This window comes from Fusarium flagelliforme (assembly GCF_020744385.1).
Source record: "Fusarium flagelliforme strain FIESC 12 MPI-CAGE-AA-0113 chromosome Unknown B0J16scaffold_1, whole genome shotgun sequence".
Classification (NCBI taxonomy): domain Eukaryota; kingdom Fungi; phylum Ascomycota; class Sordariomycetes; order Hypocreales; family Nectriaceae; genus Fusarium; species Fusarium flagelliforme.
The window spans coordinates 2,918,752-2,935,150 of NW_025763503.1; the positions used below are offsets into that span (position 1 = coordinate 2,918,752).

The 16,399-nt window shown below is 48.6% G+C and overlaps 2 protein-coding genes across 2 annotated transcripts; both read right to left on the minus strand.

Moving 5' to 3' along the window:
- Window positions 1-8,940: 8,940 nt before the first annotated feature.
- On the minus strand, window positions 8,941-11,306 carry B0J16DRAFT_327841 (uncharacterized protein). The gene has a single exon (XM_046126154.1). It carries the CDS (start codon window positions 10,817-10,819, stop codon window positions 9,185-9,187), a length of 1,635 nt encoding a protein of 544 aa, XP_045988913.1. The 5' UTR covers window positions 10,820-11,306; the 3' UTR covers window positions 8,941-9,184.
- A 2,014-nt stretch (window positions 11,307-13,320) lies between these two features.
- Window positions 13,321-15,508, minus strand: B0J16DRAFT_16611 (cation efflux protein). Its single transcript, XM_046122311.1, has 3 exons — window positions 15,245-15,508; window positions 15,103-15,186; window positions 13,321-15,040 (listed from the first exon to the last, which is right to left on the minus strand). The coding sequence occupies exons 1-3, from the start codon at window positions 15,386-15,388 to the stop codon at window positions 13,526-13,528; spliced, it is 1,743 nt and encodes a 580-aa protein (XP_045988914.1). The 5' UTR covers window positions 15,389-15,508; the 3' UTR covers window positions 13,321-13,525.
- Window positions 15,509-16,399: the final 891 nt, after the last annotated feature.

Genomic DNA, 16,399 nt, shown 5'->3' on the forward strand with positions numbered 1-16,399 from the left:
CAAGGACTATACTAATTTCAGACAGCTAGAAAAGAGACAAAACAATAGACACAAGCACAAGCCACGTCTCGCGGAACCTGAGCCACTTTTCCCATGTCGATCCTCCTGGCTGAAGTTGAAGAGAACGGACCATTGGCGTATCAAAAGTCTCTGTCCCTGAATTTCGATTCAACACCAAACGGCCTCAGTAGTAGTGCATCGGTCTCTACTTCAGAGTAGCGTGGCAGATTCGCGATTTAAAGCGTGACTTTAGTTTTACTGGACTGTGATTGAGATGCGATGTGATGTGATTCGGCTAAGTACAGATACAGTACAGCACTTAGCTGAGATAAGTTGATCCTTGTCCTTAGCAAAAGTGGCTTTTTGCCTATCGTTCAACGTGCGTCAATGGTCAGACCAGATTCAATATTTCTGCCTCAAATCTATAATGTACCGTATATCTGGAACCCGATCGATCACCGCGTCAACCTCGCGTCTACGACTCCTCTGGCCTCAATCAATTCCTTACATCTGAGCTGCAAGTTTCAACTCTCCCTCACTGACGTCTTCACCCGGTGGACCTGAACCTCGAAATACTTTTCCATTTAAAGCCTAGATCCCTGCAACTGCAGTAGACTAGTGGCTTTTGCCCCGCATTCACTTTTAGATTTACTCTAGGCTCAGGCTCAGGTCCAGCGACTTCATGATGGAGAAGTCGTGAATATATTGGATACGTACTCAGTTGCCTCTCGAGATGCTACAGTCTCCCCAGAGATGGTAAACGAGATGAAACAATGACCAAGGCGTGTTTCGGACCCTTCTATTCATCTGAGAGACCGGCTACTCTCACGCGTATCCCCGTGAAACGGTGGAGATTGAAAGTATCGAATCTTGAACAGAGCCGCAATACTTCGGAAGGAGTTGTCTTGTCTTGTAAAGCAGCCGGCAAGTAACAGTAACAGCAACGGTAACCTCGGTCATGTATTACTTGGGACGGCTAAGTAATGTATGCGTCGTACGGCACGCTTGCAGAAAGGCTTGCAGGAGTGCTGCCACTGTCAGATGTTGCAGAAACACCAATCGCAAGAGACAAAGTATTCTATACGTCAGGATGTGCAAGCACTTTAGAAACGAGGCTTAACTTTAGGCAGTTCTCGTATGTTGAACTTCCTTTTTCCCCTGAAGGAGAGCGCGTTAGGTTTCTCCTATATTCTGTATGTACATACCTACCTACTGCAGTATAAGATACGTACTTTAAGTCTTGGTGCTGCAGAGTTAAGGGTCAAGTTACAATAGGTAAGGGTGCGAGACAGTCAGAGACACGTTGATCCGTCCGTCTCGGATCGAGTTGCTTGATTCTGGCGTCAGCCTGATTTAACTTTGAACTTTTTTGTTTCTTGTTAAGGACGCAGACATCATCATCCCTCGCTTCGCCCTGCTGCCGTGCATAGTGTTGCGTCGTTGCCTCCGCCTCAACTCATCCGCCAACGAATAACGCCCAAGCCGAGACGCTGATGCTGACACTTTGACACTGAAATGCATGCCTGTAGCCTGTAGCTGGAACCAAAAGACCCTTAAGATCTACCCCGTCCCCTTGCTCGCGTGCGCCCCCATTCCCATTCCCAACCCCATTTTCCCTCTTTAAACGTGTCTTGTGAGATAAACGCCAAAAAAGCGCCTTGGAAAACGCGCGAGCCTTTTAGATGATTTGCAGCTCGATACACGTTCCACGTACATGGGTTGCTGCGAGACGCGTGAGATGGAGGAGCCACTACCTACACTACACTACACCACCTGTGCCTAGTGGTAGTCCCAGTCCTACAGTACAGTAGTAGCCGCCTGTAATTTACAATACACCAGGGGAGTTGGACAAGTACATACATAAAATTATCACCATCATCGTCATCACCAACAGATATTCCACGCCCATGCCATATTGAGGCTTGTCACGATGGAGCAGGTAGGGGAGGGAGTCTGCATCACATTGCATCGCATCGGCCACTCCATCTCCAACATAGACCATCGCCGAGCAGAGTTTTTCTTCTTCAACACCAGCATTAGTTTCGCATGAAGCTGTTGGGTCACAGCCAAACGGTTTTATTACTGCTGACTACTCATATTTCCACCTTTTGAGCGGATGCTGCGGTTCGGCGCTGGGACCATGACAATCACTTTAATAAAATTTGAGCCCAGGGCGGACATTGGACAGATGATAAACCTCCTGAGACAGGCCGTCCCCTTCCATGAATTCACTGTATCACTAGGTATTGATCGCTGGTTATCAAGTTGCACGCATTGACTGAACATCCACTCTTTTTTTCCTTCGTGCCGGACCCGCGAGAGTAAAGATTCAGGGACTGGATGGATGGAGAGAGATCTTTGCCTCTCCGAGGACTGAAACCCGCGACTGCGGATGTCACCAAAGTGGTTCGAAGTGGGTTTTTTCACTACCCTCTATTCTTCTTCTTCCTCTTCCTCCGGCCCGCGGCGATGGATACAGCCCCTCTCTCAATCCTCGACAATTGCCGTGAGCCGCTCAGATTCAATACATACGTAACATTTTATCTGGTTTGCCCGACAGAGTGGTACTCGATGGACCATGGGGCTGCAGATTCAGTTTTTCTTAATCCGCTTCATCTGTAAATTTTTCCATCTCGTCCCCGACCATACTGTAATTTGAGGTTATCCACGATCACGACTCCGTACAGGAGGGATCCAGAACTTGCACAAAACACCAAGCACAAAATGCACGTGTCAGAATCCTGGAGCTGTACCTAACTTGGGATAGCAAGCAGCTTTTTAGGGACAGTCCAATGCAAAAATGTTCCAGAAGCCTTCCATAAAGCGGAGCCTCCCGCCTAAAATGACGGCACCTTTTATCTCCTTCTCACTGGCCACTGGTTCTCAATGGAATGAGGCTGAATCACCCGAGCACCATTCTTTTTTTGGTTTGGCACTTGCAAGCACCTGCCCCCACACCTCATGGGAAAGAACACGCTAAATTACGGTACTGTACCTTCCTTTCCTCTAGGGTCCATTTTTACGCGCTTCACCAGAGCTCTTTCCGTTCCTTACGGGTTCTCTCTTTGGTTAGGTTCTCCTTTCAATCAATCTCAATCCTGACTCCTGTCTCCTGTCTATTATTACTCCTGTGCACGCCTCTCTCCTCCACCATCCGCGCCAATCTGGGTCTCGTGACCAAACGTTATGCAAGCCTTGGCCTGTCTGCCGGGCTGCCGCAGAGATGATCCCCTAGCTGCTAAGCGGACCAGACTCCATCCCTCGCTTCTTCACCACAGCGACGCAAGGCAAGGTCAGCCAAACTGGATCCATGACGCCTCTACGGAAACGCCATCCTCTTTCCACGAACCGAACGAATGCAAGGGGAGTCTAACCAAAAGAAAAAAGCAGCAAAAACCCACTTGGTTCTAACCTACCAACCGCCAAGCAGTACCTTGCTTGCCGGAACTACATCACCACGGCATACGGGCCATGGGCTCCGAAGAGAAAAGTGTCATCAGATTATCAGAAATCTTGATCGAGAACGTGAAAGACGAAATAGCTTGGTCACCTTATGCAAGCTTACGCCAGCGCTTAGGCTATCGATTTTTATCACCTCTAAGCTTAGAGGACAACCTTTTTGGTATCCACTGACCATGCCAACCTCGCGTTTTTCAACGACCTTTGCAGCGGACAGGCATGAAAATCTTAACTCTCCCCCATCCGAAAAATACATCTTTTACTTAATAACCCTCACCAGCTCCTCTCTCGCGCAGCGTTTCTCTGGTGAATGGTTATTTTCGCCACCAAACCCTGCCTTAGTGCTCGGTGTTACTGTACTCCTCAGTCTGTATTTATTCGGCAACTCGCGATAAAGAGACGAAACCCCGGCAGTCAACATTTCAACAAAAGGCCCCGCAAGAATACCGATGGATTTGAAATCATACTACCTACGTATGCTGCTGGAGAATATCGGTATGGAAAACTTTTGAGACCCATTCGACGGAGAAAGCCGAGTGAAGTGACTCGGAAGAGATTTTTCGTGATAGCTTCAACCTGTTGCTATCTCAACTGGGTTCTGGCCCTAGGGTCTAGTGGATCCTCAGGGCAAGCATGTGTAGATCACCTAGACAAACATTCTTCATCTCTGCACAAGACTCTGCGTTGGCGGTTGAAGCCAACCGTTGAGCCTTCATGCAAGCCCAAAGCTTGGTCAAATTTGTGTCTAATATGTGTCTACTGAAGCTGTTTCTCACTTTGAACCCTGGCCCAGGACGACCTGGATGGCTTCTTCGACTCTGTTTACTTGTCCGGTTACCCTTGGACCCTTCAAAACCATACCAGGGTCGACATTCCGTTGCAGTGTCTCATTAGACCCTTCTGGTCCCTTGGATGAACAAGTCTTGAAGTTGTCAAACATGAAGCCATGTTTTTTGCGGTTCTCCAGGGTAAGGTCCACTTGCGGGTCTAGTTTCGCGGGGATGCATATGCGTTATCTCATTGGTCAGTTCCCAATTGAGCAATCTGCTTATGATGTGAGTAACATCCATGATCTAGCCCGAACTGATTCACCCGCTACACCAACAAAAAGGGCTTGTTGACGTTCCGTTTCACTTGAAACTTCCCCGCATCTTTGTTGTTGATGCCCTCATACCTCGATGTTCTGTGTTCCCCACCAATTTGACGCTCAATATGGCGCCAAGTGGTCACAATGCCAAATTTACAAGGATGGAACCCGGGAATAGTGTTCAATTACCAAGATATCTGCTTCAGAATATGCACATCTGTGGCCCAACAGCATCACATGTTGAGAAGAAGCAATAATTGGTAGTTACTATGTTGCCGCGGACAATGGGATTTATATCGCGCGCGGTATCGAGTTTCAAAATAAACATAAACAATAAACATGGGCATGGAGATAAGACGCAGAATCACCGAGCGGGATGTGTTCTGCATCCGAAAGAGGCAGATGCGAGTGAGCGACAAGGGTAAGGTAGCTCTCGCACAAACCCACGATCTTGGATCTCAAGCCAACAAGGCCAAGAAGCCGACCATCCAGTCAAATGTTAGAGAGGTCCCGAAAAGGATTGGTTTCCAGCTTTGCATGCATTTTCATGACGACGAGTTGCAGTCAATGGTTCGTCTTGAAGGCCGACCCCTGGCATTTTTAGGTTGATAGCCGCCACTCTTTACTCTCAAAGTCTGCCCTACCAAAGGCTACCTGCCTACCAACCTGTTGCGGATCAAGTCCCAATTGCCTAGTCGGGCTAAAAGCATGCTTCAGGAACTGGAAACTGTCAGCTAGAGGTGGGAGGCTGTGAAGATGGTCATGACCGAGCGGCCTATCAGCGTTGAGAATGGACATGTCGGTTGTTGACGCGAACGTCCCCCCTCCGCAGATCCATGCTTATCTATCCATGCATGTGAACATTTTGGTGTTTTTGGGTTCATGATGATGGCGATTTTGATGGGATTTGCAGAAAAGGATGACGGATTTAAAGTAGCATAGTGCTATGCTGTACGAGAGACGTCAATTGATCAATTGGAATGATTGACATGGAATACGATCTTTGGACTTAGGATACTACCGGATTCGGTCCAATGAGGGCATGTTCGGAGAGGCTCATCAAACTCGCCGAGCCGTAAACATAATATCACGCAATTGAGTCAATTCGCTGTCAGACAATAGCGCTGGCAGATTTGACAGGGCACAGCCTTGTTGAGGATCAGTGGTGAAGTCGGGATCTCGTTTCTGGTTGGCTGATGGTATCGCCATGTTTGCTTTTTCGAGACACCAAAGTCGGAAGCTGGAATCTCCAACGCCAGTAGGCCAGCCACCGAGAGGAGGGGTCTAATATAGGCGAGGCCGAGCGACGATTTGACTGATTCATAAGTTGCCTGTCTTACCATTGAAGTAAACATTCTGCACGACTGACGGCCCGCGGAACGTTTCGTCGAGTCGGATAAAACACTGCCATATACCGCATACCTGAAAAAGATTAAGAGCAAAAGAGGCATGAAGAAGACCAGTCGCGATGACGGAAAAGCATTCTGATTAGTTGGAGCGCGGTCTTTATGATCTTGAGCATCTCTTGCCCGTTGAGTTGGCCAGAGCGCCTATGTACCCCTGCTCGCTCATAGCCTTGGCTCGTGTGGCGGTCATACGGTTCGTCGTCTTCTTTTCTTGGTTCATCCCCGCAATGGGCCTGGAAATGGGACCTGTGGGGTTCATGATCGCGATTTGAGAGTCAATTCGATCAACAACCATGGATTTCTGCTGGGTTTCTGTTTCGAGTTACAAACACATGAACGATGAAGATATTTGCATAAAAGTCTCGAACCTGGTACGGCATGTGCAGTCTCAAGTTCGGGTGACAGCACATGACAGGCTGTCAACACGAGCGAACCCAATGGCTTAGAGCTTTACGCCCAATTGTCATCATGCTGTAAGTTCAGTTCCCGACGATGAGCTAGCAAGGCTCAGGGTACAAGACTAGCTCTTGAATATCAGGCGATTTGGAGAGTACGAACACCTCTAGCCGTTGAGGCGCCCGCGTATCACCAAAAATCCCAGGTCGTGCGTGCGTTGTCAACGCTAGTTTTCTTGATTGTAATCAAATCCCCATGTTTGTTTCAACAGCTCTACGCAAATGCGATGTAACCTGGATCGTATCAAATAGCTCATGCCATGTGCCGAGTGGACCGAGGAGGCAAGAAGCATAAAGTGAGAATCTAAAGAAGATTGACATTGACATATGATAGGTATTTGGACTGTGGCTTGCTGGTTTCGGTTCTTTATTTCCAGTTACGGATTGGATGGCGTGCCTTAGTCTGTGGCTTGAGCTATCGTTGACTACGAGATATTTTTGCCTCTGTACCAGTCCTTCTTGGATGAAGAATACCAAGAAGATGGTTCTTGTTTACCAACTTCTGCAAAGGCAAGAGATCTGTTCCGCGTGCTGCAAATGCAACTGCAACTGTAACTGCATGCATCGAATATGTACTGCGCCACGACAGAGCAAGGATGATCAACAGGTTCTCCTGCGCTATGATTTGAGACTCTTGAGAATAATAATAAACAAACGGAAAGGTCGATATCCGAAGTGTTGAATTCTCCGATAGGATAAAGGCCCACACACTCACTTCATGGCGCCATCGTTGGCCTGGTCAGGGAGATTCAACTGTGGCTGATTGTTGTTGTTTCTTTACCCATGATCCATGCAGGTTCAGGATCCAATAGAGGATTCAAAGAAGACCACGCTTGAGGTGTTGTTTGTTGATAAGCGAAGCAGCTGAAACGCTTCTTTTACCCAAGTAGAGCATCAATTATCGTGGAAATCTGGTATAATCCCTGCCTGCTTGTTTCTAGCTACAGCACAGACCCCGCAAGGTTGCATATGAATCACCATTCTAATCGGCGATTACTCTGCTTCATCGATGAACTCGCCTGCCAAGGAAGACGAGAAACATGGAGATCTACTTTGCGGTGTTTTTGGCCATGATACTAGACCTGACTAGCATCAAGACTGCAGTAATGGAACATGCACAATGTTTTTCCAAATCAAGGTGCACCAGTATTATCAAAACATCTATAGGGCTGCAAAATCAGGGCATATCGTCCGTGGGAGTGACACAACACAATCCTAGATGCCGTTGAACTCGTTCACGAGGCGCTGTACGACGTCGCGCATGTGCTACAAACGGGATGCAGTTGTCCAGGGACAGGGCTGTTTCTACGGCACAGCGCAGGTGAAGAGAACAGAGGCAAAGTAATTCGCCCTTGGAGGTTGGGGGAAGCGAGATGGATGGGACGGGTTGACGCTACGGGCCGCCGTGATGAGTTGGGTTGATGGTATAGGTTAGGGAGGTTGGACTTTGTGATATTGGTGGTTGTATAGGTTGTATGGTGAGTTGTTGTTATTATCGTATATGAGCGCGTCTTTTTGCTTAATGGCTAATATTACAACACTTTATGCATCCTTGTCAAAATGCCCAGAGAAACCTGTTCTCATCCAAGATAAGGCACAAAACCCGAACCAACAGTCTCCCATAATCAAACCGTCAGCAGCGTACTCCAAAACAGGCTGGCCCATCCCAGCGACCCTGGGCTAAATGCTTGCAGCACTTCTCCCGAGGGGCTGGATGAGTGCTGTGATTGGTGTTTTTGATGCGCTGAGGATAGGTGTCGTGGTTCCAATCGATGGGGGTGATGGTTTTTGACAGGTGTGATGGATACTGTGTGCATGAGTTATTGATTGATAGGGACTTTGGGTGCGACCATATTCTTGGTCGGCTGGAAGTCTTGGTTCATGCGCTTTATTAGAGGGAGGCGTGTGTTTAAGTGTTTGAATGTCATAGGGAGCGCATAGAAGAACCCAGAGAGATATGAAGAGATTCAGATACCAGGTAGTGGCATAGCGCAACAGCTTGTAATTGCTGAAGTGAATCTATGAGAGTAGTTGTTTGATTTGTGCCGTGAGAGACTATATCGTTTGATGGTCTTCATCTTGTTACAGTTAATCGACAAGTAATGAATGTGGACGTTCACTCCAGTGACTTCTGGGTGGACTTGACTGGAAGCAAACAGAACTCTAGTCAAGACAGGTAACATATATTTTCACTTGAGAGCTGCCATGTTCCTCTTTCTTATCGAGGCATTTGAACATTCGTAGATGATGCGTGAGTGCATGGAAATTTGATACCTTCTGAAGCCCCTGAGAGATGCACGTACCTGGGTCATGGTGTATGATGACAATACATCGAGATTGGAGTTGCTGTATATCACTACATGACCATTGAGATTGTACTGTGGCGATGTGAGATCCAGCATTCAGTACCGAGTGTTTCTGGACGGTAGATACTCCCTCAGCACCTGCAAGTAGTGGAGTCCTGTTATGTGATAAAGCAGAATGAAGTCGACATCATCCTTCTACCAAGAAACATATCGCGATGCATCGTGCCTTGAATCGAAAAGCTGTATTTTTTCTGGGTTTCTTAAGCCAAGTATGTTTCTATTTACCAAGCAAATCATCTGTAGTACTGTCGCCATGATACAACACCTATGTATGCAATAATATCTCGTCCACTGTTTAATGTCGTTATTCTTTTTCTTTTCCATACCTATCGTTTCATTCTTGTTGTTCGTCGATCGTCATAACACATAGTCCTATATACACCTACAGATACGTGAGTCAAGGCGTGTAGTCTAAGCCTGAGGTGGAAGAACGAGTTCATCACGGTTGCCGACCTCGACAAAGCCCGACTCGCCCTTGAATACGTATTCCACACGGAGAACCTTCTCCTGGTCAGGCGCAGGGTCCCAGAAGCCTGGCAGACGGCTCTTACGCACGCCTTGAGGGATCACCAAGGCAGGTCCGTTGGCGTAGGTGGGCTCGTTGACCAGGGCGGCAATAGCGATTGTCACATCAGCAACATCGTCGCCCGGTACCAGCAGACCGTCTTCACTGGGGATGCCGTATCTCGCACTAATGATCACAAGTCCGCCAAGGGACATCTGCTGCTTCTGGCGGACTTCAACGGGTTGTGCGAGGAGGGTGGTGACGTTGTCTGCTTCGTATCGATGCCGGGCAATGGCGACTGGCTTGCCGGTAGAAGAGACATCTGAGCGAACACGTCGATGACCACGCGAAGCTCGCTGACGACGGCGATAGCTCAGACCAAGCTGCACCGCAGCAAGACCGGCAAAAGGCAAGGCACCAGCCCAGAAGAGTACCTGTGGCCCAAGTAGTGATCGCGGCGCAATGAGCAAGGGGAGACTGAGTCGTTGACCGAGACGAGACCAGTAGACGGAGAGGTGAAGGTTGTGCAAGCTCATGCCAACCTCGATACCGATGCGTGCAAAGCGACCAACGGACCAGAGGTTTCGGACAGCAAAGTATTGATCTTGGAATCTGTTTGAGCAGAGCTCTGCCTCTAGACGTGCAGGTTTGGGCATGCCAGGGTCCAGGGACGTTGGAGGAGCCTGGAAGGGCAGAGCTAGATCCTTGCTATATCGTAGAGCACCAGCTGCTGAAGTGGGCGTAGCAGAAGCAGAGATAGCCCATGTTCCATGCTTGCATGTGCTGATCTCGTAGTCAAGACCCCGAATTCCTCCCTCGTCACCAGTAGAATCTGAGGCACCTGGGGCTGGCAATCTGTCTGAAAGTCCTGTGCGGAAACCAACTTCTATGCTGGGAGTAGCACCGGGGGCCTCAGCATTGAAGAAGTCTGGGTTGATGGTGGAATGCTCAGAGAAGAAGCGGTAGTACTGATCAGAACCATAGCCCCAGTCACCACTGTCTGCGCGGAAGAAGCCTGTGCCATGGCGCATCATCTGATAGATTCCAAGAGCAGCACGGGGTTGGAACACGGCACAATCCCGTGAAGACTGAATGCTAGTTTCAGCAATGGTAGGGGTCGTGAACTTGGGCAGAAGGAAGTGGTGATAGAAACGGCTTCTAGCAGAGAACTCAGGCAAAACATCAGCCTCCACTTCGATAGCAGTCTTGATCCATCTGAGCTTGTCCGGTGACGGGGACATCGAGCGATTGAGGAACTCTTGTCTGTACTGAAGGGTGGTCAATGGTGCAAACTTGTTCTCGACGAGCTGCATGAGCCTCTGCCTGGGAATCGTCAAGGGCAAAAGAGGCTGGTATCGGTCGTATAACAGCGATGTTGGCACTGATGAGAGATCCTTTGCAATACCATAGGTGGATCCTGTAATAGACACTGTAGGTGTAGCAACATGGATACCGGGTTGTGCTGGACCATCGGTTGCTTCCTTCTCCTTGGAAGTAAGACTTTCTATCCGGGCAATTCCGGGCTGCAGCAATTTCTGCATCCTAGGAAGCTCGACCGTGACGGAATGACTGAAGGAGAAGTCCAGAATCGAGAGCTTTGGCTTGCCGCTGAGAGACTCAGATGCATCTAGTCGAATACCCAGATCGGAATTCGTGCTGACACTGTTTTGTATGCGGTCTTGAACAGCTTCTCTGAAAGCAATCTCGTACTCTGACTTTGTCGCTCCATCATCAGCTTTTGCAAACTGATCCAGGTCGTACTGAGCTCGGCGTGCTGGATCAATGAGCGTCTCGAAAGCTTCTTGCACCTGGAGGAATTGCTGGCGAGCAATTGGTCGTAGATGTTCGGGATAGCTGTCTGGGTAAAAGAGAACGAAGAGACGATAGTATGCGTTTCGGATTTGCTGCTGTGATAGCCCTTGCGCATCTTGAGGAAGGCAGAAAAGGTCGTAAAAGTTGGAATCTGTAACCACGGAATTGGGAGGCGCAATGGCGGTCTCTTTCAATGGTGCATCCTTTCCTTTTGTCGATTTCACAGGGGCCTTTTCGTCCGCTTCGGAGTCATCTGAGTCTTCTTCTTCCTCTTCTTCTGCCTCCTCCTCCTCCTCTTCCTCAACCTCTTCGTTTATCCCATTATCGTAGATGGAGCTCCCGTCATCGTCCCAGGCGTCAAACTCTTTTCGAGTAGCAGCGAACTGGTCGTTGAGAGAGAATCGAGACGAGGCAGCTCTCAAGGCCGTGTTGGAACCTGAGCCGACATAGGAGCCATATGGATTGTTCGAGGTATATGAAGGATATGAAGAATAGGAAGGCGGAGGAGCTGCGGGAGCGGCCGAGGAATAACGAGATTCTTCGTGTGTTGCCAATGACTGCTTGGATGAGTTCCTCGAGCTGCCACGGTGGGTTCGAGTGCGGGGCACTCGAAGACTGTCTCTATCACGATCACGTTCTCTGTCTCTGTCTCGGTCTCGGTCACGGTCTTTCTCGCGGTCGCGGTCCTTTTCGCGGTGACGACGACTGCGTTTCTCGCTCATGATGACTGATGGATGGTGTTGTAGGAGGAAGGATTCTCCATTGGAAGAAGGAACAAACAAGAAACAGACAAAAAGTAGTCACCGCCTCGAGTTGGCAAAGCTCGCCAATCACGATGATATGAAAGCGGATGGATCATCTAAAGGCCTCTCGCACGATTGAAGAGTGGGTTGATCCATTTAGGTGAAGTTGGGGCTGCCCAAAACTCCACTAGCTTACAGTAGCACTTGCAGCGCATCAAGTTGCAGGGTCTTGAACACAAAAGTAAGATAGCCTCACATTTAGTATATGTCACTGTTTCTTCTGTGCAAATCTATAGTTTCTTCTGAGTCAATTGATATAATACATGTCTTAGAAGAGCCAAGCAATCGCTAATCTTGACTCTCGGTTCTTTAAACTTACATCGTCATGATAGCTGTCGTAAGCCCCATCTCGGATCAGCGGGCAGCTCCAGATCCGCTAATTACCCCATCTTTACAGGGGAGAAACTCACTAAAACACGGGCGCTGAACATGTGGCAGCGTTGGATATGGCCATTCATAGTGGGGCATCCCGAACCTCGACTTTTAGACCGCCCGCCCAGCCACCCGTGAAAAGCTCAAGAGCTCAAGAAGCTATGGAACTAGTGAAGCAGCGAGGAAGATAGCATCAAGTTAGCTTGAGAGTCTGTTCATTATTTATCGAATGAATAAAGTCTTGTCTACAAGACATAGCTGAGCGCCATGAAGTATCAAGGACACAGTCAATGGACGAAAAGCTAGTAGCCATGACAAACAACAAATCAAGGTCAAATACGGATTGCTTTCGTTAGGCGTAAACTTGAAGCTTTCCACTAAGCTAACACTTCATGGTTAATCCTTATACCTCGGCAATCTAACAACGTAGAGCATCCGTTTCTGTGGTGAACTATACTTCCACAACATTCGCCTTAATCTCAGATCTTTCATGCATCGAGTCACTATGCGAACCATCAATGCTATGTTGTGCATTTCAACAAGCTAAGCAAGGATATGGCCTTGTTGATGGTCACTGCGTCTACCTTAAATGGTTGTATTGTTAACAAGGGGTACGAAGTGGAAGGCAATGTTTTCAAATGACTACTTTAATGAGAAACTTTAATAGATGAAACTATATGACATGCGGGCGTAGGGACAGTTTGCACACCCTCTCTATATGCCGAGTCTCCATAGTCTGGCAACACACGATAACCGTTGTTCTCTATCGGTGTAGAGATAGCTGTGATACAACATCAGTGTACCTAGATTCATCTGTATCTCCCTGCTGGTTTAGTTCCGTTCGATACTAAGACAAACCACTCCATGTTTCTCCTAACATGACTACCGTCATTGTTCTATACTCCCGATGGTACAGTGACACACAGCACAAATCGCATAAGACATAGCACAAGATCATCACCAAGTCCAAAATTCTTGGACAACATCAAAACATGAACGAGTGCGTAATACAAAAGAATCAATGTTCATCGACAGCTATATCATACATCAAAAAAGCATCGCTTCTCTAACTATACTAGCACACAACATCTTGTGCAAGCTACTTCTGCCTAAGACAGTCCCATAGCCATGTGAGAGAAAGCCCACACGATAAGAACGCCGAACCCTGTTTTGGATTTTTTATGACAAAAAGAAAGGAAATTATTTGGTATAGGGATGTGGCAGCGAGCGTATTAAAGCCTAGGCCGAATACCAGAGCGACTAGTGCTGGTGGTTGTGACTGTGACTGTGGTCGTGATTGTGCTCGTGCGCGTGAGGACTAGATGCGCTGTGCGACGATTCACTGGCTCGTCTTGTTGATGAGGCCTTGGATGATGAATCGGCCGGACAACAACCCTGGGCCTGGCAGTCGTCGATACACTCGAGGAGGCAGCTATCCCCCTTAGTCAAATCGGCACCGCCATCGTAGGAAAGAGCAGCGGCATCGGCATCATGAGCGTGCTTGGAGTCGAAACAGAACTCGGGCTGTATCGTAGCACTGTGAATACCGAAACCGTGGAGGCACTTGCGGGCACGGCGAGCCAGTTCCATATACTTCTCACCGCTATGAGAGTCGATAGGGAAGGAAACTTGGATGTGCATGCTTGCAACGAGCTTTGTGTCGGAGAGTTGCCAGACGTGGATGTGGTGGCATGTGATGACACCGGGGAGAGCCTCGATATCTTGTCGAATCTCGGGGACGCTAATGTGCTCGGGAGTGGCCTGTAGAAGAACGCGGGCAGTGCCCCGGGTAAGAGGAATACAAGTCTTGAGAATAATGGCAGTAATGAACAAGGAGACGGCAGGATCAGCGTATTCCTTGCCAGGCCAGTCGGTAAGCCAGATGATAAGAGCGGTAACCATGACACCAATGTTTCCAAGCATATCGCCGATGACGTGGAGGATCATAGCGTTCATGCCCATATCAGCGTGATTGTGACCATGACTGTCCTTCTTGCTAGCATCCTTGGGAAGGGTGTGGTGGTGACCGTGGTGAACGCTAGAGTCTCGTCGGGGTCGTCGAGAGTGGGAGTGGGAGTGAGAGTGCGAACCGTTCTTGCTGTGACCAAGGGATGAGCCGTTCTTAGCGACACCCTTGAGAAGAGGGGACTCTTCATTGGCCTCGTCCTCTTCCATAATCAAAGAGTTCTCAGCATCGGTCTCGCTCTCGCTGACCTCATTGGCATCGCCTCGAGTAGCTTCGATAATGCTCTGTCGGAAACTAGCTGGGTGAATGCTCAAGTCGTCGAGACTAGCGAAACGAGAATGTCCACTCCTACTGGATCGATGATAGTCGCGGCCTCGTGAATGAGTGGAATGTCTGTTGGTGTCGCTAGATTTGCCGTTCTTACGGGAAGCGTTTGCGCGCTGGATGACACCCTCAGGTAGAACCTCAGCAGCGCGACCGCTTTCGTCAGCGAGAGAGCTGTGGTAACCGGCGTGGCCCTCTTCGGCATCGTGGACGTGGTCGTGAGAATGTCCGTGATCATGATCATGATCGTGGTCGTGGTCGTGGTCGTGTTCGCCAGGGCCATGGGAGTGACCGTGGCCTCCAAGAACAAAGAAACCGACAAAATTGGATAGAAGACCGGTGGAACCGACGATAAGCATGAGTTTGGGGTTGCTGATCTCCGGGGGCTCGATGAATCGGGTCAAGGCTTCGAGGATGATCGAGACGCTGAGGGCGATAAGGAAAACGGCGTTGAAGAAGGCACCTAGAATTTCGGCGCGAACCCACTGGAGGATGGTTAGTTATGCGATCGAATGCTTGAGGGTATTGCGACTGGATCTAAACGTACGCCGAAGGTGAATTCGTCAGTGGAGGTCTTTTGCGCGGCAGATACAGCCCAGAGACCGATAACAAGGGAGATGATGTCGTTGAGCTATACAGAGTCAGTCGTTGTTCGGGGATCAATTCGCATGTGGCGACAGATGACTTACCATGTGAAAGGCATCAGCCATAAGAGCAAGAGAGTGGGCAAGGAAACCAGAGATGATCTCTACGAGGAAAAAGACCGTATCAATGGCGATCATGACCTTGATCCTGGTGCTCTTGGACCAAGCCATCTTCTGAAGAATACCCATGATGGAAAAACAGATGGCCGTAAGCCAGTAGCAAAAAAAGAATAGAAGAAAGAAAAAAGTGGTTGTTGTTGATGAAGATGGGAAAACGAAAGAAAGGAAAAAAGCTGGAGGGGAAGGATGGGATGGGATAGGATGCGATTATCTGGACTGAGCGGGCCCTCCCAAGGAGTTAGAGAAAGAAGATTTCGGGCGAGCAGCCTCGACTGAGTATGAGCTAGTAGCTTTTTGGGTTAATTGCTTATGACGGAATGCGACGGGACCTGTGAGCAGTGGAGGCGGGATCCCTGCTGTGGAAGGGAGAGGCTGAGGCAAGGGTCAGTTACGCAGATGTTTAGAGGGGGCTTTTATAACTCCGAGTTACACCAAGATAAGGGGAAGGAATTGACTCAGACAGAGACGAGAGGGATTAGGAAAGAAAAAGAAAGTAGAGATTGTTCTGGATTGAATTGAATTGATTTGGATTGAATGAAAAATTCATGCCAAAGCGCTGATTAATTTCATTGAATGGTTCGTCAGTTAGTGGCAAACGTTAATAAACGTGCATGTAGACTACAGTGCAGGCAGTTCCCTCCATTGCAGTAAGGGCAGATATCTTCAGGTGCAGCAGCTAGACTAAGACATCGTCAGCCCGGCTAGTTCCAATTAGGACAGCCGTTCTAGCCGTCCACCTCCTGTCAGTGGAGGCTTCTACAGTACCTACAGACTATGTCTACTGAAAGCTATGGATCGAACCACGGGTAATTTATTCGCTACAAGAGAAACTATATTTATTAAAACTCTTTGAAACCACAGGGACCAGATAGCAAGTCAATGTAACTGTCTACAGTCACCATCTGTCACTGTTTCTGTTCCGAAACATGGAACAGGCCCTCGGTTCGGGGATATTTTAAGCAGAGTTCGCGAGGTAAAGAATCCGTTCTGCCGGTTCGGCATGGATCCATCGGTTGCCACTAGATAAGTGCAGAGGTCCGACCTCGGGAATAATAGCTTAGCTATCTTCACTCTAGTCAA